We start from the raw sequence: 27,904 nt of genomic DNA on the forward strand, positions 1-27,904 counted from the left end.
TCATCCATGTGATTATCTAATCAGCCAATCATGTGGCAGCAGTGCAATGCATAAAATCATGCATATACGGGTCAGGAGCTTCAGTTAATGTTCACTCCGACCATCAGAATGGAGAAAAAATATGATCTCAGTGATTTGGAGCGTGGCATGATTCAGATGGTTTTAATTTTGTGGCTGATCGGTGTATATATTGTGGATATATATACCTTGAATGCACTTTAAGTCACTTTTGATAAATTGTCTGTATTGAGTGTAATATAAATTCAGTGTGGCAAGAAAAAAAAAAAGTGTTTAATGAGTGTGCCAGCAGATGCAGATTTTTTTTCGGTTGCTAAAACGTATCTAGAATGCCTAAGAATGAGAAATTGAACACAAATACGAAGCGTAACAAGTCAAGATTGTACTGCTCGTTGTTAACTTTGTGATATTTTCTGAAAAGAGGGCTGCGTATTAATCGCTGATGTCATGTTAGCATTGGGATATCGAGCCAGACACTCACTAGGCGGTGTATCGAGTGTCTTTTAGCTGAAGTGGGTCTAATATCGCATCAATACATTAATTTAACCCTATAACACATACTAAGTATGTAACTTCATCCTCCTTAAATGCATACAGTATGTGGGACAAAAAGATCCCTGTGAAGCAACTCTGCACAAACATACATATAAATATGATGGACTAGTATAAAGCAAGTGTGTAGCCAGGAAATTACTTTTGGGTGGGCCTCAATAAAAATAGACGGGCCAAAAATGGTTCTGTTTTGCCAAATGTTCCTTAACAACAGAGAATGGAGTAATCTGTAATATTCTGGGTGGGTCTGGGTCTTTTGATTTATGGAGATTAAAGGTTCTAGCCACCATACACTTTGGATTTCTATCAAGTTTTTAAATCGACAAAACTGACCTCCCTACCCTAAACTCCAAACCTAACCCGTACTGATAGTGTTATTGAAAGAAAATGGGACATGAACAACAGAATTGCTGAAGCAACTACATCATTTTGTGGTACTTCTAAGACACTTTTGCATGCTCTTCAAGACTCATATCTCAGTCCTTTGCATCGCAGGTGCAGCGCTCTATCAGTTGAGCTACCATGCGATTTGGTCGCACTTGAACAAGCTTGTAAATGTGGTTGGTTTTGTAATGCAAATGTTCAAATGTATAGGCTCACAAGTCATGCGCTCTAGTTAAAGTGCTCTGATGTCATAAGACAGCATTGTTTGAGGAATTTGACAAAATGTAAGTGTTTATGAACTGATAATCTGCCATCAAGGTATGCTTCATTTTTCTGTGTGCTGTTTTGTCTCACACACATCAAGCATTCAGCCTTTCAAAGTATATTATTTTGCACGCTAACCCATACGGAAGCATTTGACGCATGCACACTATGACTGCTTTGCATCTCTCATTAGTCAATGCATGCGCCGACAACAATCAAAGACGTGGACTGTCCAAGTGTCTAGAAAAACTGGGCAGCTAGCGGTCAGTCCTCGTGTACTGTGCTGACATTATGCCACAAATGATGTCGCTTGAGCTTGTATTGAACCCAGAATATTCCTTTAATCTACATGTGACTAGTGACTGTCGAGCTCTGAAAAAAACAAAAAAAAAAAACATGCACAATGAGGGTAATCCATACAGTACTATGTGATTGGGATTTGAGTGAATATATTCCAAGTCTTCTGAAGACTTATGATAGTTTTGTGTTAGCTATTTCAGTTTAATCCCTTCTGCTGTAGCTTTATAAATGTATTTGTAGCTACGCAAATACTGTCCAAACTTGGACTGCCAAGAGGATGAGGTTTGAGAAGGGGAAGATTATCAGTGAATAACTACTTACGTTTCTGTCTGTCGCTTGCACAAAGCGTTGTATGACCTCAGAGGACATGGGAAACAGCACATTAGTCAAGTGGACTAATTTGACAGGATGTTATAGCACTTTCTTGACCTTTACAGACACTTGTCACTATCTACTTTCATAGTATAGATAAGAGCAGCCTGGACATTGTGCAGTATTTCTCCTTTTGTGTTCCGCAGAAGAAATTAAGTCATTCGGGTTTGGTACAACATCAGGGTAGTAAATGAAGACAGAATTGTCATTTTGGGGGGAACTAGTCCCTGAAGACCAAAGCTACAGACATGACAGTGCATATTTAGAATATCTTTTGGATGTTTAGAGAAAGTTGATTGTTTAAAAATATGATCTAAATTCCCTTAATATCATTGGAAACTTCTTTCTGACACTTAAGGAGGCACACTGCTATAAATACTGGGGTAGGACCTACATTTAACTACAAAAATACTCTATGGTGTCCAGCACACCTACATTTATTTTAGTAACAGGTTCCACACAGATGGATGTGCTAAAAATACTGAACTCTTTTTCAAATACTACTTTAGACTGGCTTCACAGTTAGTTACATGTCATTTGAAATAGCCCATTGTTTTTAAGTGGCAGATCATTTTTTTTTTATTGTCAAGAGACCATATTATAATTTCATAATATTACAAATAAAATAATGTCATAAGGGAAGTTGTCACAGAGTCTATATCTCAGTAATTAATAAGGGTTTGAGGATTTGTATGTTTTTAAACATCTAGTTCAATATTTCAGAATGCTTTTGTCAGTTCTATTTTTCAAATCAACATTCCAATTTCATCTGATGGAATAACAAGTGAATAAAAATACACTGGCAAAGCTTAAATGTGTTCTGAACACAAGGGTAGTTTTCATGAGGTCGGGGCAGGTTGTCACACTGATGTTGACGTTGTCAACGTGTGCAAACGAACTGTCTTTTTTCTTCTTGGCAGAAATGTTCAACAAGATTATTAGCGAACACTTCAAATATGTTCCTATACAGAAATGTACTTCCAAAAATAAACCAACCCTGTGAAATATTCCCTAAAGTAAAAGGTATGACAACCAGCCCGGTTCTCCCCAAAATAAAGGCATTTAAATGCCTCACACGCCCGTGATGCATAAGTGCATGTGCGCGCAGACTGCAGTGCTGACATCAAACACACAGGCGGTGTGTGTACTGATGATAATGCTTTATATTTTACTGGCTTCTTGGATGAGGTAATATTTGCCCATGTGACTGATTGGCACATTCCGGTTACGCTCGTAACGTGTTGCTGAGTGGGCGTGGTTACTGAGGAACGCTACATCACAGACGCGCGCACACGCAGTGACCGGTGGAGGTAGAAACACACACTGGAGACACTCAGCAGGGCGCACTGACCACTGCAATAACAAAGTCACTGTTCGATCAATAACCATTAAACATTACTGTAAATCAATGACCGTTACTGTCTGTTGTGCATTTGTATTTTGTATTGAGTGAATTGCACACAGTAATGCACATCACATCCACTGTCTAGTGTCTTACAGCTGTAGTGCACATACAACTCTTTCCACTTCCGCAGTCTTTTTGCTATAAAGATTCTATTATATTTGGTCCTGTTCTGTTGCATTCTGTGTGGTTCTATTCTATATATTTGTGTTCTATTTGACTCCATTCTAATCATTTCTGTTCTATACATTTCCGTTCTATTTTATTTCATTATGGTTCTATTCTATACTGATAGTTATTTGTATTCTAATCCATTCTGTTTTATTATATTTTATTATGTTCAGTTCTATTTTATTCTGTATGGTTGTGTTCAGTTCTATTCTATGGTATTTTATTTGGATCTATTCCATTATGCTCTATTCTACTTATTATTTATGGTTCTGCTATATCCTATTCTATTTTGTTGTGTTATATTCTAGTTCATTCTATTATTTTTCTTAATGTATGGTTCTTTTCTATTCAGTTCTGTTCTATTATTCCTATATGATTCCATTCTAATCGAATCAGTTCTATTTTGTTCCATATGGTTCTATTCAATTCAGTTATGTCCTGTTCCTTATATAGCGCTGTTCTATTTTTCTGCATGGCTCTCTTCACTTTATTTGAATTCCATATAGTTATTCTATCCTGTTCTATCCAGTTCCATTCTGTTCTGTTCTGTTGTATTCTTTATAGTTCTATTCTATTTTGTTCTATTCTATTCTAACAGGCACATGCGTGTCCAAATGTTTTAATTCAGGATTATATTATATATGCTACCCTTTTTTCAAATGCCACCTGTTGAGAAGATTGTTAAACACGCGTGTGTGTGTGTGCGTGCGTGCGTGCGTGCGTGCGTGCGCGCGCGGTTTTGTGTGTGTGTGTGTGTGTGTGTGTGTGTGTGTGTGTGCTTCTCAGACTGGCACACGCTGAATTGGTGTCTACCCGCGGAGGCTTGCGGTGGCATACCGTGACAGTGCACCTTTCCCGGCGCCATCTATTCGTCTGCGCGTCACCAGGGAAACCGATGGACACATATGCGCTCGGACCTGTTGTTACTGTAGTTTGATCGAGTTAGTGCTTGCGTGCAATCTGTCCCGTTAAACGGTCACTCAAGAAGAAACCTCGGGATTAAGTGCATTTCTTCTGCCGTTTCTGCGCCGGATCACGTTTTGGAGCATTGGTCGTGCTCTGCGCTCTGTTGCGCGTCTCCGTCGCTCATCAAATGATGCTGCGTATTCACGGGTCCTCCTCCGGTATCACCGGCATTACTCACGGACCGGCGGAGTGAGCGAGAGAGCATCTCAACATGATATTCAGATGAATTTAGGTTAGGGAAACTTTGTGGAAGATGTTTAGAAAAGCTTCGCGCTTCGTTTTGGATATCTGTTTGTCACGACAATGAGTTTGTTTAAATACACTAAAGGAGGGAAATTAAGTTAACAGGTGCGTAATTGTTGCTGTATAGCATGAATCCCGGTGACGTCTTGCACCTTCTCCTGCTCGGAAGCTGCGTGCGCTCTGTGGATATCGCGGGGAGAGCGCGTTAGTTGATGGCACTGCGCACCAGGAGGACTTTGCTTTGGTTCGGCCAGGTTTTGCGCAGAGTCTCGCGGCTGCAGGGCTTCTGGTCACGGCGCTCCAGCAGTCTGCTGTGTCTCTCCACCAGCCAGGACCACGAGCAGGGGACCAGCCGCAACCAGTGTCCAAAAAGACATCCAGCGCAGCAGCAGCACTCTGGGGTCTGCCCCTATCCGCCCTTCCCCGACTGCTGCTGCGCCTTCCCGGGGGATCCGAGGGGACATGAACCCCTCAGCTGCCGGTTCCTTTTGGCCATGAAGAGGCAGAACGTGCGGACGCTGTCCCTGATTGTCTGCACGTTCACCTATCTGCTGGTCGGGGCCGCGGTGTTTGACGCGCTCGAGTCGGACTTCGAGATGCGGGAGAAGGAGCAGCTCGAGGCGGAGGAGAAGCGACTCCAGGGCAAGTACAACATCAGCGAGGACGACTATAGAAAGCTGGAGACCATCATCTTGGAGGCCGAGCCGCACAGAGCAGGGGTCCAGTGGAAATTTGCAGGGTCCTTTTACTTTGCCATCACTGTCATTACGACTATAGGTGAGCAACTCTTTCTTCACTTCGTCTCCGTGTGTCTTTTATTCAGGGTGGGAAAGTGTATAAATGCTTGCTTTAGATGGATATGTTGCTTATCTTAGCTTTTGCACTCTTTTTGGCCATTGTTGTATCTCCGTCTGTCTTTTCAAATATCATAGTAAATCACTTTACTTGGAGGAAAAGTGCATGTGACTTGGATCTGTAGAGAGTGACATTGTGCCATTAAAGCCGGTCTCCAATGCGCAGAATATTATCCCACTACAGGTGTGACATGTGTTGCATAATTTCAGATATCACAACAAATACATAAATACATAGTTCAGGCCCATAGTTTATGATTCACAAGTCTATTTATTACTGGCATAGATATAAACAGCATTTCAAACTGTAATTGCATTTGTCATCAAGTTATATACAAGCATGTCCACAGTTATTATAGTAGTTTGTGCATCTAAACCAAGGTATGAAAAACACTTCAAAATAGCTTCCATTAACAAGTCATCAACACGCATTACGTAATGCTTAACAGATCATCGGTTCGTGTAAATTCAAATATGGCTATATAGACTAAATTAATATATAGACAAAAAGTCCCACAACTAATAGTATTCACTGCTGATATGATCTATATTTACAGATGTTCTGCATGTCATTGTACATACTGTAAGGGATTTTGCAGTGCGCATGCGCCATCGTGGTGCTGAAAGAACAGCTCCGCTGCCCGCGCACTCGTCACTACGGTCTGTATCAAACCCTGCACGAAATGAAACATTCATAACGCGTCTTCAGTTGTCGTCTGTGGCTTTCACTTGCAGTGAAAACTTGTCTCTCCTGATGAAGGCCTACGTGCCGAAACGCGTTGGTTAATGTTATTCATTTTAAGTTTAATAAAGGTTTTCACTGCAAGTGTTGCTGATTCCTCTGTGCCATTCCTGTTGTTTCTATCCATGAACCTTGTGAGTGGGTAAAGTAGCGCCAGAACTAGTTCTACAATAGTTCATAAGAGGACGTGATATGGTGTGCTGGAAGGCACTGTGATCTCACACACTCACACACAGAGGTCAGCTAGATGCCGGATTTGCAGTGTTGCAGTACTGTCTCTCTGATTGAGTTCATTTTTCATTGCATCAAATTCAGTGTCACGAAAGCTTCAAAAGCAATAACAGTAACATCAATCCGGATTCAACAGGTGCTTGTTAGAGCTCAAGTTGGGTCTATAGAGGATATATATATATATATATATATATAGTATATATATATATATATATATATATATATATATATATATATATCCATCGATCCATCCATCCATCCATGTCAACCGCTTATCCTGTGTACAGGGTCGCGGGGGCTGGAGCCTATCCCAGCTAACATTGGGCAAAGGCGGGGACACCCTGGACAGGTCGCCAGTCCATCGCAGATATATATATATATATATATATATATATATATATATATATATATTCAACTGATCACAATGTATAGTCAGGACATTAATGACATGAAAAATTACTATTACAATGAAAAAAAAAATGTCAGAACTTCTTTAACGACTTCAAAGAGTTCTCATCAAAAAATCTTCCACATGCTGCAATGACAGCTTTGCAGATCCTTTGCATTTTAGCTGTTAGATTATCCAGATACTCAGGTGACCTTTCACCCCACACTTCCTGTAGCACTTGTCATAGATGTGACTGTCTTGTCGGGCACTTCTCATGCACCTTACAGTCTAGCTGATCACACAAAAGCTCAATGGGGTTAAGATCCGTAACACTCTTTTCCAGTTATCTGTTGTCCAACGTCTGTGTTTCTTTGCCCACTCTAACCTCCTCTTTTGTTTTTCTGTTTCAAAAGTGGCTTTTTCTTTGTAATTCTTCCCATAATGACTGCACCCGAGTCTTCTCTTTACTGTTGTACATGAAACTGGTGTTGAGCGGGTAGAATTCAATGAAGCTGTCAGCGGAGGACATGTGAGGCGTCTATTTCTCAAACTAGAGACTCTGATGTACTTATCCTCTTGTTCAGGGATTTCTGAAGCCAGCTGAAAAGGAAAGTAGTTTCAGAAATAAAAATATTACAAAGACATACATTTTCTTTTTTTGTGAAAAAAAAAAAAGGTCTGAGGAATTCTGCACAAAAAGACCATGAATGTGCATTTAAAAGTATATGGGGTCAATTTTGATTTAATTTTGACTTTAAAAAGAGATCCATACTAGAAATATCCAACTGAGCTCATTTATAAAATCTGAGAAAATGTACAGTACTCATATGCATGTTGCCATATCTATTATGCCTTGAGCCATGCTGCAGTGGATATACAGTTAAGTGCATAAGTTTGCATCCCCCCTTCGTTTACACACTTCTTTCAAAATTCAAACAAATATAAGAGAGCAAATATCATATTTTTGAGCAGGTCTGGCTCCTGCCAGCTTGAATAGGCAAGGGCGGGCTGGGAGATGTCATTGGTGGGCATTTGTATATGTACATATATATATGACACACTGGCGGTCAAAAGTTTGGAATAACGTACAGATTTTGCTGTTTTGGAAGAAAATCTCTGGCACTTTACTGATCACACAGTATAGTCAGGACATCACTGATGTACAAAACAGCACCGACACTATTTGACAAAAGTCATTTTTGATCAAATCTAGCCCATCGGCCATCACTCCAACACCTTATCCTCGAGTAATTGTGCTAATTTGATCATTTGGTAATAGAAAATCACTTGCACAGTTGAAATGAAGTTTACAATTTTCTTTGTGTTTGTTTTTGAGTTGCCACAGTGTGCAATAGACTGGCATGTCTTAAGGACAATATTTGGTCAAAATGGCAAAAAAGAAACTGCTTTCTCTAGAAACTCATCAGACAATCAATGTTTTGAGGAATGAAGTCTATACAATGCATGAAGTTGCCAAAAACCTGAATATTTCATAGAAAGCTGTCACTACAGTCTTCAAAGTCAAATGCACAACTGGCTCTAACAAGGACAGAAAGAGACGTGGAAGGCATCTTTCTTTTCCCTCTTTTTACTCATCCCTTCCAACCACCCAGCTCTATTCTGGTGTGTAGCATCCACTGTCCACATACATAGCATCAAGTCCCATCAATTTCTATCTCGTTTCACTTTAATATACATCAGTTTATGGAAGTGGTTGCGAATGGCATTTCATGTTAAATTTAATGATTCCAAGATTTTTAACACACACCAGCTTCTACTTTTGTATCATAAAATATAAGCAAAAGTTTAATTAATCGGCATACAGAATTTACATTCCAATCTAATTCACATTTGTTATTATGTTGTTTTGACATCTATAATGAGATTTAAAGTACATTTTATTTAGCACAGAGATACATTTCGATTATTAGAAAATGATTCAGCTTGCATTGCTTTTTGCATCTAAACAAACAAAGTATTTAAAATTGGACATGGTCTATCTTCTCTCTCCACTCCTCAGGTTAGATGTCATGGTCACTATGCTTTAGATGCGTTTATAATTTTATTCAGTTTGGTGCAATGATTTTAATTGCACTGGCACATTTGGTTCATTACTGCTGAGTCTATCTACAGACATATTGAGACGTGGTCTTGATTTTAATTGATCTCTCGAGTTTGGAATTTGAAATGGAATTGGCTCTATTCTAAAGTGACCAGGTGGCTCAACCCGGCACATAAACACATACATTAGCAATGTAAAGCTGCCACATGGACACAGTGTACCTTTTTTTTCAATCTAATAGACCATAAAACCAAACACTCAGGCTTTGGAAAAAGAGCAGATTATTTTTAAAACTTTGATAAAACCGTAATGTCTTGATGTAGTTTTTCCTAGATAGACTGAGTTATTGTAGCTGATGTTGAAAAAGCATTATCTTCAAAACAAGCACAGATTGTAAGCTCAACCTCAACCCACCATTATGTTTTTTGCTTGTGCAACCATAATATTACTTTAAACTACACTGGTTTGACCATTTCAAATCAACTTTTGCTGGTAACATAAATAATAAATCTTGCACTCCTCATGGAGAGTCTTCGGTGGAAACTGATAGCTGTTATCAACAGAGCTGTGAATGATGTTGGCATAGTACATTACTGCAGGTTAAATGATTTGTGCATCTTAAAAAAAAAAGTTGCATTTATAATAAACAGATCGAAAGTTCTCCAAAGCGTATTACAGTGCATTCAGTGTCTACATTTTATCAATCTGTGTGTTCCCTGGGATTTTAACCCATGGTCTAGGTGTTACTAACACCATGCTCCACCAGTTGAGCTACATGAACCAATGTATTTGAAAGAAATTAATAGAGCAGTGTCAAACCACATATTTATTTATTTATTTTCTCCCCTTTTTCTCCCCAATTTAGAATGCCCAATACCCAATGCGCTCTAATACCTCAAGGTGGTGAAGTGACTCCGGGTGGCAGAGGATAAATCTCAGTTGCCTCTGCGTCTGAGACAATCAATCCGCGCATCTTATCGCGTGGTTTGTTGAGCGCATTACCGTGGAGACGTAGTGCATGTGGAGGCTTCATGCCATCCACCGCGGCATCCATGCACAACTCACCACGCACCCCACCAAGAGTGAACCACATTATAGCGACCATGAGGAGGTTACCCCATGTGACTCTACCCTCCCTAGCAACCGGGAAAATTTGGTTGCTTAGGAGACCTGGCTGGAGTCACTCAGCACACCCTGGATTCAAACTCGCAAACTCCAGGGGTGGTAGTCAGCGTCAATACTCGCTGAGCTACCCATGCCCCCCGTGTCAAACAATTTTAATAGTTTGCATTTGGTTTTGTTTTATTGGTTTTCTCCCTGATACCGAATGCCCAACTACCACTACTTACTAGGTACTCGTGGTGGTGCGGTTACTCACCTCAATCCTGGTGGCAGAGGAAGTCTCAGTTGCCTCCACTTCTGAGACTGTCAATCCGCGCATCTTGTCACGTGGCTTGCTGTGCATGACACAACAGAGACTCACAGCATGTGGAGGCTCATGCTACTCTCTGTGATCCATGCGCAACTTATCACACGCCCCATTGAGAGCGAAAACCACTAATCGTGACCACAAGGAGGTTACCTCATGTGACACTACCCTCCCTAGCAACTGGGCCAATTTGGTTGCTAATGAGACCTGGCTGGAGTCACTCAGCACACCCTGGATTCGATCTCGTGACTCCAGGGGTGGTAGAATAGTTTGTATTTGTTAAATGTACAATATAAGTGCAAAAGTTACATTATACAGTGTATGCATATACTGATTAACAGATGTATTAATTTTTATGAAATAGAGGAGTCAGGAAATATGCTGTAGTGTGTGTATGTGTGTGGGGGGTGGAAATGTCAGAGTAGCCTCGAGCTTTGGTTTCCGTGGAGACACTGTGTATCTTGGTCATGTGTGCGGCGCTAACTCGGCATAGAGCAGATTGCATGGGGAGCTGGTTCCACTTCCCATGATTAATTGCTCGGAATGTTTCCACCTTTCCACAGAGGCTGAGTGCAACAGTTTGTCCATGCAGCATGTGCTGCTCCTGAAAGAGTCGCCTCTCCTTTGGCCATCACGTTTTCACACTATCCCCTGCTCTGGGTGAACCATGAGAGCTGAAAAGGGTCAACCTCGGTGCAACTGCTGTAGCTATAGCACCATGTCCGCAAAGCAAGTAAGCTTGAAGAAACCAGAATGGTGCAACAAAGCTAGAATGATCCAGTTACTGTATAATCAACAAACATGTCCACACTAAAAGTGTTCAACTTTACTCTGTTGATTATAATGGGGTGATCTAACTTTCATGCATTATGTATTAAAGAGCACCTATTATGGTTTTTCAAATATTACCTTTCATGTAGTGTTATAAAGCTGTTTGTGAATGTAAAAAAAGTCTGCAAAGTTTCAAAAAATCAAAGTGCAAAAAATATGGCGTTATTGACACCCAAAAGAAAGAACCGATTTTGAACACCTGAAACGAGTCATTAGTAATTCCAGACTTACTTCCTGTACTAACTTACGTAATTTGGTAAGAATGTACTGTTTACATGTACAGCCAGTGCAAGCTGTTAGCTGTTAGCCTCTGCTAACCGGTTAACTCACATTATTGTCAAACTACATATAAACTTACCACTTAGAAACATCCTGTTCTCGTGGTGCTTGCGATGGTAGTACAGGTTGATCTTCCGATGTATCACTATTTGACTCCGGCTCAAATTGGTAAGGTAAAACAGACATTTTTCAGGCGGAGCTGAAACTCGGATATAGGTAGTGGGCATTTCCTTTCCAACATGAGCTGTAAGCAGTAGACCAATTACAACAGATTGGGACATCGGACCAATCAGAGCCGTGTAGGCAGAGAGTTTAGAATGAATCCTTCAGAACGGATCATTGAACGAGTCGTTTTTGACATTGGGGAAAAAAAGGTAATGCTGCAATTTAAATTATGAGCAAATGAAAGTGTTTTTTGACCTTGGATGCATGTAAATCTATTGTACGAGATCTTTAAAATAAAATTAGGCACGTTTAAAAGCCATAATAGGTGCTCTTTAAGTATGTCACGTTTAAGTAGTTTAGATAAAACAAATACATTCTGCAATGTCAAATTAAAATAGTTTAACTTTTTAAAAATATATATTTCTTTCTGTGATATGTTTTCTTACCCTGTGAACTTTCTAGGTGTTTTTTAACACAAGCATGCGTCCTGTGTGAACAGCCTGCTTCGGCCCAAATCCGACTTTACTCAAGTACTTTATTGCAAAACACTTTCAGCTATGCAAGTTACATTTTGTGAAATATGTCAGACTGCAATTCAATACGCGATGCAGACATCATGTCATATTAAAAGTAGTTCAACTTACATTTTTTTTTTATTTCTTTCTGTTCCTTTGTGTTCTGTCTAGCTGTTTTTTTTAATACAAGAGCATGTCCTGTGTGAACAGCCCCCTTTAGGCTCAAAACATACTATGTAAATGAATGTAAACGCTTCTATATGTATAACTCCATTTTGTGCATACTCTACGCAAGTATGTGAAGGCAAACACTTTTAGATAAGTGCACGATTCCGTGCATTGATGTGTTCTGAAATGTGTTCGACCACAGTTCATAATGCACTGCAAGTGCACGTTGCATTTTCAGTATTGTCACAAGAGCTTTAGTGGATATAATGTATCATAACTCTTCTTTTATGGTCATTATTCTCTTTCAGATCACCTACTGGCAGAGTAACAGTTTCAAAGAATATTGCTGAGAATATTGATGTTGATGTCAGACTCAAGAATTCTAGAACTGTAGAGGACGTGAAATATTTAGTAATGAAATTTGAAATCACAAGGATTTTTGATCAGTAAAGCATGTTTGGTTGTACAAAATGTTAAGTTTGTAGCAAGAACCAGCATCAACAGCGGTCCCTTTCATCAGCCTGTTACCGTGGGAGCATTAGACCTCTCTCTCGGTCTCTCTTTCACTCTTAAACTATTTTTATCTCCAGCTCTACAAGCCCACAGTCACACTCAGTAGCTTATCCAATAAGGATAAATCGATTTTCCTCTGATTTCCAACATGCGCTGTATATCAATAACTCATATACACTGTGTCATCTGACAGAAGACCCATATAAGATAATCTGCACAATATATGCTTTTTTGGTATAGTTCTGCACTTTCATTTCCTTTCCTTTCCATTCCTTTCTTTTTCTTTCTTTTCCTTCCTTCCTTCCTTCCTTGCCCTTCCTTCCTTCCTTCCTTGCCCTTCCATCCTTGCTTTCTTTTCCTTCCTTTCCATTGCTCCTTTCCTTCCTTGCTTGCTTTTCCTTCCTTCCATTGCTCCTTTCCTTCCTTCCTTCCTTCCTTCCTTCCTTCCTTCCTTCCTTCCTTCCTTCCTTCCTTCCTTCCTTCCTTCCTTCCATCGTTGCTTTCTTTTCCTTCCGTTCCATTGCTCCCTTCCTTCCTTCCTTCCTTGTTTTCCTTCCATCTTTGCTTTCTTTTCCTTCCTTTCCATTGCTCCTTTCCTTCCTTGCTTTTCCTTCCTTGCTTTCTTTTCCTTCCTTTCCATTGCTCCTTTCCTTCCTTGCTTTTCCTTCCTTCCTTCCTTCCTTCCTTCCTTCCTTCCTTCCTTCCTTCCTTCCTTCCCTCCATCCATCCTTCCTTGCTTGCTCTTCCTTCCTTTCCATTGCTCCTTTCTTTCTTTCTTTCTTTCTTTCTTTCTTTCTTTCTTTCTTTCTTTCTTTCTTTCTTTCTTTCCTTCCTTCCTTGTTTTCCTTCCATCTTTGCTTGCTTTTCCTTCCTTTCCATTGCTCCTTTCCTTCCTTGCTTTTCCTTCCTTCCTTGTTTTCCTTCCATCCTAGTTTGCTCTTCCTTCCTTTCCATTGCTCCTTTCTTTCTTTCCTTCCTTCCTTCCTTGTTTTCCTTCCATCCTTGCTTGCTTTTCCTTCCTTTCCATTGCTCCTTTCCTTCCTTGCTTTTCCTTCCTTCCATTACTTTCAACTCATCGTCCAAACACAGGAAATTATTTAAATAATTAAAAAAAATCTTTGAGAACTGATTCAGCACAAAATAAAGGTATCAAGGAACATTTGTCAATTTTAATTTTAAAGGAATATTCTAAGGCATTCTGTTAAATGCTACAGGACAAAAAGTTCATATAAAATCAAAATGGACTTTTAATGCATATTCCTGGTAAGCGTGATTTCTTGATTCCAAATAATAAAAAAACAGTGTTTGCCTTCGTAATCTTTCATCAAAATGTAATAAGTTCCTATGCTTCTGAAACGACTTTAACTTTTTGCTGATGTCACCAATCCCTGTTACTTTTCAGCCCCTCCCCTCTAAACACCTGTCATATAGAGACCCCTTTTCACAATTCTTGATTCGTAAAATCAAGTCCCGCCCTATATATTTTAGTTGAATATCCACTCAGAAATGGATAACAGGTGCTGTTTCATGTTGACTACTTGTTTTTTGTTGTGGCCCATCTCTGTTGTGCATGCTGGGACACACATGTTGGCATGAATAATACGTTTGTTGTTGATTAGAGGAACATTTTTGCATGTGCGTAGATTCTCAAGCGAGATTTCTATTCCCACACTGGGGCAAAGGTCAACATTTAACCATGTTATATACATCTACATGCATAGATCCTCTTCCTAACACACACATGCAGACACATACAGATTACATGTGTTCCTGACTAAGCAACACACAGAAGTCTGCGATAACTGTCATTATCTTATTCATAGAGTTGCAAATGAGTTGAGCATGCAAGGCTGCAGATATCCATAGAAAGAGAGGTGTGTGCGTGTGTGAACTGTGGTCATCTTAGTGAGAACATTGATATGATCTCTCCCTGGAAATCTCTTTCCAAAGCTGCAGTTTGATTGACAGCACTCGATGGATTTAATATGTCTTTCTCTTTCTTTGGATCTTGTTTGTAATGGAAAAAAACAGCGTCAACAGAGAACGATTTAACTATGGGTGTGATTACATACGTGTGTAACTGAGTACCACACTAACAAAAAAATACCATGGTAATACTGACACAGATGATAATTGTAATACCATGCTTTTGGACACTGTGAAGTGGACCAAGGAAGGGACGGAAACAGATGTCAGCTTAAGGGGTAAGCTTTATTATTACAGTTAATTTACTTAATTTAGTTTACAACTATTCTTTGCTTCGTGTCAGGCTCTCTCCCCATGCTCTGTGGCTGCTGGCTTTTTATCCGCTCTCCTCACGCTACTGCAATTAGAGACAGGTGTTAGACATAATTTAGCTCAGGTGTGGCGCCTTACCGCTTTCTCTCCCGGACGGGCGCTTGACCACGCCCGCTGCCACATACCCCCACCGCCCGACTCAGGCCGAGGCGTCATCCGACCTGCCTACCACTCCCCCATTTCTGGAGAGGAAGTCAGCGGCAGCCATCTGCACCCCGGTCTGTGGACCACCTTGAACTTAAAAGGCTGGAGGGCCAGATACCAACGGGTGATCCGGGCGTTCAGTATGTTTCATGCGGTGGAGCCACTGCAGTGGGGCATGATCCGAGCAGAGGGTGAAGGCCCGCCCCAGCAGGTAGTATCGGAGGGTGAGGACCGCCCACTTGATGGCCAGACACTCGTTCTCTCACGGTGCTGTACTTAGTCTCCCTTAAGGAGAGCTTCCGGCTAATGTACAGCACCGGGCTCCTCTCCCTCCACCACCTGCGAGTCACGCCCCCAGCCCTCTGTCTGAAGCGTCCGTCTGCAAAACAAAAGGGAGAGAAGTCAGGTGCATGCAAAGCGGCCCCCACAAAGTGCAGCTTTAATCTGTGTAAACGCCTGTTGGCACTGCTCTGACCATTGGACCGGATCTGGAGCTCCTTTTTAGTGAGGTCAGTCAGCGGGCTGGTGGCGTCCGAATAATTAGGCACAAATCTTCTGTAATAGCCAGCCAGCCCCAGGAACTGCCTCACCCCCTTTTTGGTCTTAGGTCTAGGGCAAGTCGCTAGTCGCCGTGGTCTTATCAATTTGGGGACGCACCTGGCCATGACCCAAGTGGAACCCCAGATACCGTACCTCCACACGCTCAATCGCGCACTTCTTAGGGTTTGCTGTGAGCCCGCCGCCGCAGCGATCTCAGGACGGCCCTCAGATGTTGCATGTGCCGCTGCCAATCATTGCTATAAATGATAATATCATCTAAATAGGCAGCGGCGTACGCGGTGTGCGGTCTGAGGATCCGATCCATGAGTCTCTGAAACGTGGCCGGGGCCCCAAACAAACCGAAAGGAAGCGTCACAAATTGGTGTAATCCAAACGGCATAGTGAAGGCTGTTTTCTCACGGGACATTGGTGTCAAGGGGATCTGCCAATAACCCTTTGTTAAATCCAAGGTTGAATAAAATCGAGCAGTACCTAACCGATCGAGCAGTTCATCAACACGGGGCATTGGGTACGCGTCAAATTTAGACACCACGTTGACTTTTCTGTAATCCACACAGAATCGAACAGACCCATCACTCTTGGGAACAAGAACAACCGGGCTGGACCAATCACTGTGGGATTCCTCTATTACGCCCATATCAAGCATTGCATCTAATTCCTCCCGTACTATTTTCTTTTTATGTTCGGGTAAGCGATAGGGGCGGCAACGTACCACCGCGCCCGGCTCGGTCTCGATGTGGTGCTGTATGATGGTTGTACGGCCCGGTAGAGGGGAAAACACATCCGCAAATTCCTTTTGTAATCCAGAAACCTCTGTGAGTTGCCGCGGTGAGAGTTGGTCTCCACAAGTAACCAAGAGTGTTAAGATTGTAGTTTTTGTTTACCTCCGGTCCGAGCTCCGCCCTCTCCGGAACTACCGTGGCCAACGTCACAGAGGCCGCCTCCTCTCTCCATAATTTCAGGAGGTTGAGGTGATAAATTTGACGTGCGCCCCCTCTATCGGTACGTTTAACTTAATAATCGAGATCCCCTACCCGTCGTGTGACCTCAAAGGGTCCTTGCCACTTGGCGAGTAATTTAGAGCTTGATGTTGGGAGTAATACGAGTACCTTATCTCCCGGTGCAAATTCCCGTAGCCGAGCACCCCTGTCATACAGCCGGCGTTGGCGTTCTTGAGCTTGGAGCAAATTCTCCTGTGTTAGTCGCCCCAGTGTGTGGAGTTTTGCTCTAAGATCGAGAACGAGAAGGTCCCTCCATTAGAAGGTCCCTCCCACGCTTCGCGGATGACGTCAAGGACACCGCGGGGGCGTCGCCCGTACAGTAGCTCAAACGGTGAGAACCCTGTGGAGGCTTGTGGGACCTCTCGTACCGCAAACAACAGGGGGTCTAGCCACTTATCCCAATTTCTATCGTCATCGTGTACGAATTTACGAATCATGTTCTTGAGCGTTTTATTACTAGGCCATCAGTCTGCGGGTGGTAAACGTTAGTGCGAATCGATTTAATGCACAAGAGCTCGTAAAGTTCGCGAAGTGTTCGTGACATAAAAGTCGTGCCTTGATCGGTGAGGATTTCTTTCGGAATCCCCACCCGGGAGATTATCTTGAAGAGTGCCCCTGCAACACTACATGCTGAGATGTTGCTCAGAGGCACTGCTTCCGGATATCGCGTCGCGTAATCCACTAGGACTAACACGAAGTGATGTCCGCGTGTTGACTGTTCTAATGGCCTGACGAGGTCCATCCCAATTCTTTCGAAGGGGACCTCGATTAATGGTAGAGGGCGCAATGGCGCTTTTGGGGTGGCCGGTGGGTTTACCAGCTGACATTCACGGCACGCCGCACACCACCTGCGGACGTCACCGCCAATGCCCGGCCAATAGAAACGGGCTATTAGACGGAGAAGTGTTTTCCGTTCCCCTAGGTGACCGGCCATAGGATTATAGTGAGCCGCCTGGAAGACCATTTCCCGGCGGCTCCGTGGAATCAACAATTGCGTTACTTCCTCCTTTGTTTGAGCGTCCTGCGTCACTCTATATAACCGATCTCTAATCATGGCAAAATATGGGTATGAAATGGCGATGCCCGGCCGGAGCTGTTGACCATCAATTACTCTCACTTGGTCAAGAGCATGTTTAAGGGATTCATCCACGACTGCTCCAGAGGAAAGTCCCCTCAGGGAATTCCCTGAGAGGAGGGGCGGCCACCTCGCCCCTTCCCTCGTCATTCAGAGCAGCCGAGGACGGCCCCGGCTCCGCCTCCCCTGCCAAAGCATCGCACACCGCACACCTCTTTATGCAGGACCCATCCGCACAAAGTGGAGGGGAGAAAAACAGGGGAAGACACAGGGGAAGGGGAGAGAGAGAGAGAGGGCTCATCCGCCCTGGGAATCGCCGCCATGTGGTCCTCCGCGAGCCGTACGGCTTCCTCCAGCGACGCCGGGCGGTGGCACTGGACCCACTCCGCCGTTTTCCGGGGCAAGCGCTGGACAAACTGCTCCAGTACCACCTGATCGACCAGCTCCTCGACGTCGCGGTCCTCCGCAAACAGCCACCTCCGACAGGCATCACGGAGCCGCTGGGCGAACGCAAACGGGCGGTCGGATTTATCCAGTTTCAAGGCCCGGAAGAGCTGGCGACTTTCTTCCGGACTCCGACCAACCCGTTGCAGGATGGCTCTCCTCAGGTCGGTATAAGCCAGGATGCTTGCTGCCGGAAGCTGTTGTGCCGCGTGAGGAGTGAGGAGTGGCTTTTTATCCGCTCTCCTCACGCTACTGCAATTAGAGACAGGTGTTAGACATAATTTAGCTCAGGTGTGAACGCCCTTACCGCTTTTCTCTCCCGGATGGGCGCTTGACCACGCCCCCGCTGCCACAGACACCTACAAAGGTACTACCATGATTTTTGAACATGTACCATGGTAATAGTTATAGTAATACTGTGTTTTTTGATGCATGTTTTTGTACACAAATACACATTTAGTGATGTCATGCTTTTTGGACAAGTACCATGGTAATACCATGTTGTTGGGCATGTACTATGGCATTATCATCTGTTTTGGGGGGCATATACCATGGTGATACCACATCTTTTGCCTATGTAATGTGGTAATACATAATTTTTTGGCATGTAGTATGGTAATACCATGTTTTTTGGGGGCATGTACCATGGCAATACTATGTTAATATCATGTAATTTATTATTATTATTATTTCTAATTTGTTTTACATATACCATGGTAATAACATGTTTTGGGCATGCAGAATGGAAATACCACGTTTTTGGGCATGCACCATGGTAATACCATGTTCTTTAGGCATGTGCTATGGCACTACCATGGATATGGGCATGGATTGGACACCATTATAGCATTTTGAAGTACCATGTAAAATAGCATGGTATGTGAATATGGTAATTGTTCAATGCCATGGTATCTGTCAAATGAATGTATAAATGAATCCTTCATATACATTTTGAATGCAAACACACAAACCTTTTATGCATAAACATTTCTACTACCCTTAGACTCTAACAGGTGGTAAAAAGGTATTTAAACATAATTAGCTGTGTGTGTATGTATGAGTGTTTTTATGCGCTTGTATTTTTGTTTGTGTGGCAGTTGGACTCAGTCAGCTAAGTGGGTGGAAGATTCTAGAGGCCTTGAGATTCATTTAGATAATGACACATTATCCTCTCCTTTTTTCTCCCATCATGATGTTCTATCTTTACCTTAGGCTCTGCAGGAGAGACACAAACAAGAAAGCACATTCTCTCCTGTCTTCTACACTATCCGTTTAATACATATCCACTATAATAGCCTAACCAATGCAATTGCTTGCAGCATGTTTGATTGATGTCAATGACTTCAAATGCATTACGAGAACTCGAGCCCCGTCAGATCACTTGGCAGTCTAGATTAAAAATATTGTTTTAATGAGCTGGTTTTATGATAAAAACACAGTGTTTGATAAAAGAAGGGCTGGAATTCATTTAGATGGCTGAGAACATGGTTATGAATCAGTTTCGAATTGATTCAGTACAAGTTGAGAATGAATTAAATGGCGGATTTAATTATGGGCCATTTTCATAAAGGCTGCAATTTATTTCGGGTAATGAATGGAGGGAAATATGATATATACATCATTTCTAAATTCATGCATATGAAATAAGTGGCTGAGTGCTAGTTTCTGAAAAGAACTTAATTCTGAAAGACTTATGTGAAAATTGACAGCTTCATGCAAGCTAAATTGATTTATTTATTTTTGAGAGAGAAAGCTGCTTCATCATATTTCTGGAGTCTTCTGGGGCTTTAATCTTGACGTGTTTTACTATGGTGGCCACTAAGCGGAGCACCTCCAAGTTCTTTCTCAATGTTGCTACACCAGTATTAGCGTCAAAACTTGCAGTCATGCTAATAAATATTAACAAGTTATTTCTTATACTATGGACGTGTTATCTGCAGGGTTGGGAGGGTTACTTTTGAAATGTATTCCACTACAGATTACAGACTATATACTGTAAAATGTAATTTGTAATGTATTCCGTTAGAATACTCAAGGTCATTAATGTATTCTAAATACTTTGGATTACTTCTTCAGCACTGTATATTTTTCATTTGTTTTGACTATAAAAACTCTGTCAGTGCAGTCAGACAAAATACACATGTTAAAATACATTCTCTGAAAAACCCAAATATCTTATGCAGTGTTGTTTCTAAAACAAGATCAATTAAACTGATCTTGTTTTAAGGATTTTTAGATATTTTTACAGGAAAACAATACAAAAATGATTATCAAGAATATCTTACAAGAAAAAAGAAATGATGATCTAACGTGTATTTTCTTGATAAATAAATGTGATCGTGTCTGGTAACATGTGCATGTAAAATGGCTAGAAATAGCATTTTAGCTTAGCGTAAAGCTAACAATTTACACAAGGTTTATTTCTATTTCTTCTGCTCCAAACGTACTTCTCTGTCTGCTCGTATGAATGTAACACATCATAAGAAAGTGTTTCACCGCTGTTCAAATGCACTTTAGATCGCATCATTTATATGTATAAATGTTTTCCATCTGAAAATATTAAATATTAAATGAAACAAATGATAATAAAATGCAAAGTAATCTCTTCAGTAATCAAAATACTTTTTGAATGTAACTGTATTCTAATTACCAATTATTTAAATTGTAACTGTAGTGGAATACAGTTACTTATATTTTGTACTTTTTTAAATATGTATTTACCTGTTACATGTATTCCGTTACTCCCCAACCCTGGTTAACTGAGCAGTGAGTTTTTTAAGCAGCCTTTTTTTATTGGTTTATTGAAGTTTATGATTTATTTATTTATTTTATTTTTTTTTGTGTGTGTGTTATCTCAGTGTTGCCGATTAGCGCAATGGTATTTTAACACTCTCAGGAGACCGTTTCCCCAAAAATCCCTCCCACTCTTTACTCTGAACTCATAAGACATTCAGCTTGCCAGTGGACTTGCATCAAAAAAGTGAATTTTTATTACTAAAACATCAACATGAAACTGTTATTTCTCTTAAATCTTGATCTGTCCATGATAGACACATGCTATCAAACACAGGAAGTTGTTCGGTCTGTGTCCTTTGGGTTCAATATGTGTAGTGTGTGTGTGTGTGTGTGTGTAATGCGAGAGTGAGTGTGTGGACTGCATTATAATTCATGGCAACATGAGAATTTAAAATTGTATTTTAAAGTTTTATTGGCTAGTGATTAAAGTATGATGTATTACTAATTTTATCAGAGGGCAAAACTTTCACATTAAACCCACATGAGTAAAAAAATAGCTGGCAGCCTTCTCTTCTCTTCTCTTCTCTTCTCTTCTCTTCTCTTCTCTTCTCTTCTCTTCTCTTCTCTTCTCTCTCTCTCTCCTCTCCTCTCCTCTCCTCTCCTCCTCCTCTCCTCTCCTCTCCTCTCCTCCTCTGCTCTTCTCTTCTCTTCTCTTCTCTTCTCTTCTCTTGTCCTCTTCTTGTCTCTTCTCTTCTTCTTGTCTCTTCTCTTCTCCTCTTCTTGTCTCTTCTCCTCTCCTCTTCTTGTCTCTTCTCTTCTCTTCTTCTTGTCTCTTCTCCTCTCCTCTTCTTGTCTCTTCTCTTCTTCTCTTCTCCTCTTCTTGTCTCTTCTCTTCTCCTCTTCTTGTCTCTTCTCTTCTTTCTTGTCTCTTCTCTTCTCCTCTTCTTGTCTCTTCTCTTTTGTCTCGTCTATTCTTTTCTTGTTTATTCTCTGTTCTCATACTGTCTCTCATCTCTTACCATCTATTCTCATCTTCTCATCTCTAACACACTTGTCTCTACTCTTCTTTTTTGTCTAATCAATTTTCAATTCAATTTAAAAGTACTTTATTGGCATGATTGTGTTTACATACAATATTGCCAAAGCATTAATACACAAAACAGACAATGACAAGACAAATAATAATAACAAAGTAGCAACAAATAATTCAAATAGAATTAAAATAAGGTGCCAGGTAATGAATAAAATAAAATAAAAACTATTATACACACAATACAATATAAAATAAAATAAGTGTTTAACACAACATTATGAACATAAGAAAATAAAAGTACTGTGACTGAAGTACATTAAGGCAGTAATTGGTTTCTGTGGGTGTGCATTTCAAAAATGAATTTAGCTGCAACTGATGCATGATGGTCCTCCCCCAGTAACACCAGCATCTGATCGGTTTCTGCCAAACTGGAAAAATGTGGCATGAGGTTTGAGAGTTTGTGGAGGTATCTCTCTCTCACCTCTGTAAATTTCTCACAGTGAAGGAGAAAGTGTGTCTCTGTCTCGACCTCACCAATGTCACAGTGAGCACAGACTTGTTCTTCCTTTGGAAGCCATTTTTGTCTGTGTCGGCCTTTGTCTATGGCTTTTTCTGTGGCTAATCTTGCATTTTATTTTCTCTCTTCTCATCTATTTTAGTCTCATTGTGTTTTCTTTCCTTTAACACATGCTTGATTCTTCTTTTCAAGTCTCGGTTTGTCTCTTCTCTTCTCCTGTCCTCTCCTCTCATCTCTACTAGTCTTATTTCATCTCTGCTCTTTTCATTGTGTCTCTTCTCGTCTCTTCACCTCTAGTTTCGTCTCTTCTATGAGATGAACTGCTCATTCAGATATTCTCTTTGGAGCCGAGCGGTCTCTATTCATTGAGCTGAATTCCCACGGCTTCCATTCACCTCTGCTGGATTCTGACGGCGCATTACAGCGGCTTCTCCCCCCTCTGCACTGGTGCACTGCAGAGATCACCCCTGGGCACTTCGGCAGAACAACTAAAAGAGTATAAATCCAAAAAGAGTATATTCTAAAAGAGCGACACAATTGGAAAAATCTTTTTAAAGACACATCTTTTTAAATATGCCTTTCCATCTGTGTGTTATTCCTGGTTGCGGTCGTTATCTCTCGCCTTCTGACGGCCACGATCGCTGTCATTCGTGCCTGGGCGCTGCCCACATGGGGACATCTTTATTGGATGGGTCATGTTCTCACTGTGAGAACATGACCATGACAACATTGCGGTCGCGTCTTGCCTTCGTATGAAATCTAGCCACCCCAGCAGCTCCCCGCCTAGGTCCTTCTACCTACAGGTATGAGGCCAGCACGGCTAGCACTGGGGGCGATTTTGGGACCTCATTGGGACCACTTCCGCTGGGTATTTTCCCACGGACCTCCCATTCCCAAGCCTCCTCAGCACAAAACCTGAATAAGCGGGTCACATGCCAGCTCCTTTATACCCGTATTTTCGGGGGAATGGCATGCAAATACCACTCGCCAATTCCCATTGGCTTTTTATCAAAGATCAGAGGTGTCTTTGGCTCTCAAGAGTGACCCCTAGTGTCACTTCATCGACACTAACATCGTCTTGTTCCCTCCATCAGGGAATGGAGGTTACAGAAGTAACCAGGACGTTTCATACCTTCTCATTTTGTCTCTCTTTTTGTCTCTTCTCATCTGATGTCTTGTCTCATGTTGTCAAATCTCTTCTCTTTTTGTCTCTTTTCTCATAGTCTCTTCTCGTCTTGTCTCATCTCTTTTTGTTTCATGTTGTCTCATTTCCTCTAACACACTTGTGTCTTCTTTTTTGTCTCATCTTGTCTTTTCTTTTGTCTCTTCTTTTAGTCTCATTGTGTCTCCTTTCCTTTAAAAAATGCTTGTTTCTTCTCTTCTTTTCTAGTCTTGGTTTGTCTCTTCTGCTCTCCTCTCCTCTCACCTCTACTAGTCTAATTTCATTTTGTCTCTTCTCTTCTTATCTTCTGATCTCTTCATCTATACTTTCGTCTCTTCTCATTTCATTATGTTGCTGTTCTCGTCAAATTTCTCTTCATCTTTTCTCATCTCGTCTCTTCTATTCTTGTCTCATCATGTGTCTCATCTGATCACTTTTTGTCTTGTCTCCTCTTTTTGTCTCATCTCACCTAATCTCTTTTCATCTATTTCATCTATTTCTCTTTTGATCTCTTTGCATCTCTTTTCTTTTCACTCATCTGATCCTGTCTCTTCTCTTCTCTTCTCTTCTCTTCTCTTCTCTTCTCTTCTCTTCTCTTCTCTTCTCTTCTCTTCTCTTCTCTTCTCTTCTCTTCTCTTCTCTTCTCTTCTCTTCTGACCCCTTCCCTCAGTATGAAGTTGTGCAAGAAGCCAAAAGAGAACATATTGATCCATGAAGTAAAAATTGCACCCTCTCTCATTCCCCTCTCCTTGCTTCCTCCTCCACTCCTTCTAATTCCCCTCTTCCTATGAGTCAGCATAACTGTGAATATTTGGCTTCTTCACTCCAGTCTAGTGTGTGTGTGTGTTTGTGTGTGTGTGTGCTCACTGACAACTTGTTGCTTCCACATTGGGTAATAAAAAAGTGTAGCAGGTGTTGATTATGTAATTTTTATATTACAGTTGTGTTTTGAATTGGACATTCAGACTGCAATTGTCAGAAAAACGAAAATGTGATTGATATACTTCGACCTGTAATTTCTAAACTGGGATTAAGTTAACATGTCTATGATACTTTGACTAATTGGCCCCATATAACAGAAATTAAATGAAAACATCTCAGTTATGAATGTAATCTTGGTTCCCTGAGAGGGAATGAGACGTTGCATAATGACACAATTGGGAATACGCCAGTGAGTCACTTGGTCGTAATCCTGTATAAAATCATGCCAATTCATTGGCTGGTGGTGCTTAAGTGATGCCCATAGGAAGCTGCATCATGGAACCCATATAGGTGGCTGCTTTGGTGCCATTTCACCAGGATTTCTGCAACAGGCACGAGCCTATGCAGCAACTGGAGAGTATGGCCAGCTACGAAACAAACCGAGGGAATTCAAGGGCACATCAACATTGCATAATGGCACATTTTGGATGAGATATCATCACGCCATGAGAACAGTAGCTGCTAACTCTTTAAGCCTGTGTGGCAAGGACTTACGCCATTGGCTAGAACAGTTAGCATAAACCTACAGAGCCTGCTCTGAACATAACCTATGTAGCCTTCTATGCTCTTCCGACTCAATTGGCAGAGGAGAAAAGGACAATTAACAATTTTCGAGCGAAAGCATGTAGAGATGACTTTAGGAAAATATCCCAAATGAGGTCTCAGTATGATTTCAGATAACCCTGGTGCAAATTCCATATTCAAAGGAATGATCAACAAGGCATACAAATCACCAACCCTCTAATATGATGCCAATACTAATAACAGGGCCATTATAAGAGTCCGAAATGTACCTGATACTGATGTTAAAGGCTCGAACGGAACAGTCGAGAGTGACTCTAACACCACAAATAAGTCCCATAAAGGGACGCGGATGGACGAAAAGGTCTAAGCCTGCATGCTCCAAGCATAAAACGAGAGACGAGAAAGTCGTCTAATAGAAACCCAAAACACTCTTGCAAAAAATCCAGTGAACCAACTGGGCAGTGGACTGGATTCTCACTCCATGCTGCACACCAAGAGGGGCCCATTGAGGGGCCAAACCCACAATTTCCATTAACTCGGCCAAGGGTGCCAAAAGCAGCCCTGTGCCTGTGACAACATGTCCATTCTGTGTGGAATCTCCCAAGGCATTCTTTCCAGGAGAGAGACTAGAATAGAAAACCATACCTGAGATGGCCAATAAGGGGCCACTAACAGAAGCCGAACATGATCCTCCTGAAACCTCTGCAGAACAGAGTGCAGCAGGCTGATCGGTAGAAATGCGTAAATATGCACAGTTGGCCACTGATGCGCCAATGCATCGATGCCCAGCGTTGTCTGTGGGCGAGAAAGAAAACCAGAGAGGACAGTGTGACTCACGCTTGATGCAAACAGGTCCACTTCTGCTCTGCTGAACCACATCCAGATAGGTTCCACAATCTACAGGTGTATTATCCATTCTCCAGGCATCAGATCCTGTCTGGACAGGAGAGTGCACCCCTCCCTGATGGTTGATGTAAGCCACCACCGTTCAGTTGTCTGACCGGATGAAGACATGACTGCCCCGAATTTCTGGAAGGAAAAACCTTAAAGCCAACTGCTCCACTAGCATCTCCAGGCAGTTTATGTGCCAATTCAGCCACTGACCCTTCCATACTCCTTGAGCAGGATGCAGCACCCCCAACCCACAGTGGACGCATCAGAAAAAAAATCTCTTTCCTGGTGTTTTGAATGGGAAAGAATGTATGAACATTGGGGGAGAGCACCTGTTATGCCTGTCCCAAAACTCTTGGCTATGGGGACAGAGGCCGAATTCAATCTGGCAAGTATAAAAAAGGGTCACTCTGAATGTATATACAACAGAGAACACCAGATAAACCATCTTCCCTAGTATTAGAATGGGGAGGAATGTGCGAACATGGGAGGAATTGAGAGAAAGCAGGTTTTTCACAACTGTCCCAGCATTTATTATGAGGGGAACAGCATGCAACATTTATGAGTGTGTGATTTGTGAATACTTATTATACATCGAATTCTATTATGCCTGTCCTGAGACCCTTGGCCATGTGGACAGAGGCCAAATTAGATCAGGCAAATATAAACAATGGGTCACTCAGACTGTATTTACAACAGAGAATGCCAGATAGCCCATTTTCCCTAGCTTTAGAATTGGCAAGAATGTGTGAACATGGGAAAGAAATTAAAATTAACTCTTTTACTCGCTCCCAAGTCACAGGGGAAAACTGAGCCATAACCTACCTTTGATAGGCGAATTTTGATACCAATTGGCAGCAATAGTCCTCCATAGAAAATTTTTATACCAACTTGCCTCCATATACAAAGTATGACCCAATGGTTTCTTAAGCAGGAACTATAATCCAATCCGTACATAAATTATGACATGTTTGGTCCTCCATACACAAATCATGACCTACTCAATCATCCATACATGCTAAATCTCGAGTGGCGATGCGTATCAAACGGCAGACTCGTACGAGGAGAAGCAAGAGCGTGACCGATGGAGAAATCAAAACACAACTCCTTAACAAAGAAAAGACTGCAAAATCAGTAAGAACAGAACTAACACATCTTAAAATTGAGGAGCATGAAGTATGTGCCGCCATTGAACAGGGACAGACATAGCATTTGCGTCTCTTCACCTGTCAAAGAAAACAAGGCGTGCAACCATTTGAGTTTCACACACGATATTGTAATATTGTAATGGAGAATCATTTTCTTTTTTTGAGCCTCTTAATTCCCCAGGCTTGAGCACCAATCACGCGGGAGCTCACCCGGCGTGCAACAGCGCTCCAAAAACGGGAGAGAAAGAAAGAGGGCTGCACCCCGTGCCTCATTATGTTTCTGTGAACTTTCTAGGGTTACAAAATAGAAGAAATTAGGTATTTTAAACAACTGCTAACCTTTTCCATCATTCCCGTGATGAAACGCCTCCAAACCAGCGTTTCCTTGAAAACAGCCTACGTGAGGAGAGAGAGAGAGAGACACAAACAAAATTACGGTGCCTGTCTTCAATCCTTTTCTTGTGACAAGAGCCGGAGCCTCAAAGCTCATATGGCTCTTTTCATAGATCGCATGAAGCACCATCAGGCCTGTTTAACAA

At 41.7% G+C, this 27,904-nt stretch overlaps 1 protein-coding gene across 1 annotated transcript in view; it reads left to right on the top strand.

Annotated features, from left to right (window-relative positions):
• Positions 1–5,151: 5,151 nt before the first annotated feature.
• The window catches only part of LOC127651010 (potassium channel subfamily K member 9-like), a 50,447-nt gene continuing 27,694 nt past the window's right edge, over positions 5,152–27,904 (top strand). Inside the window, exon 1 of the mRNA XM_052136702.1 lies at positions 5,152–5,449. Within this exon, the coding sequence (XP_051992662.1) occupies positions 5,167–5,449 (283 nt within the window). The 5' untranslated portion in view covers positions 5,152–5,166. The remainder of the gene's footprint in view (positions 5,450–27,904) is intronic.

This window comes from Xyrauchen texanus, chromosome 10 (genome assembly GCF_025860055.1).
Source record: "Xyrauchen texanus isolate HMW12.3.18 chromosome 10, RBS_HiC_50CHRs, whole genome shotgun sequence".
NCBI classification, from domain to species: Eukaryota; Metazoa; Chordata; class Actinopteri; order Cypriniformes; family Catostomidae; genus Xyrauchen; species Xyrauchen texanus.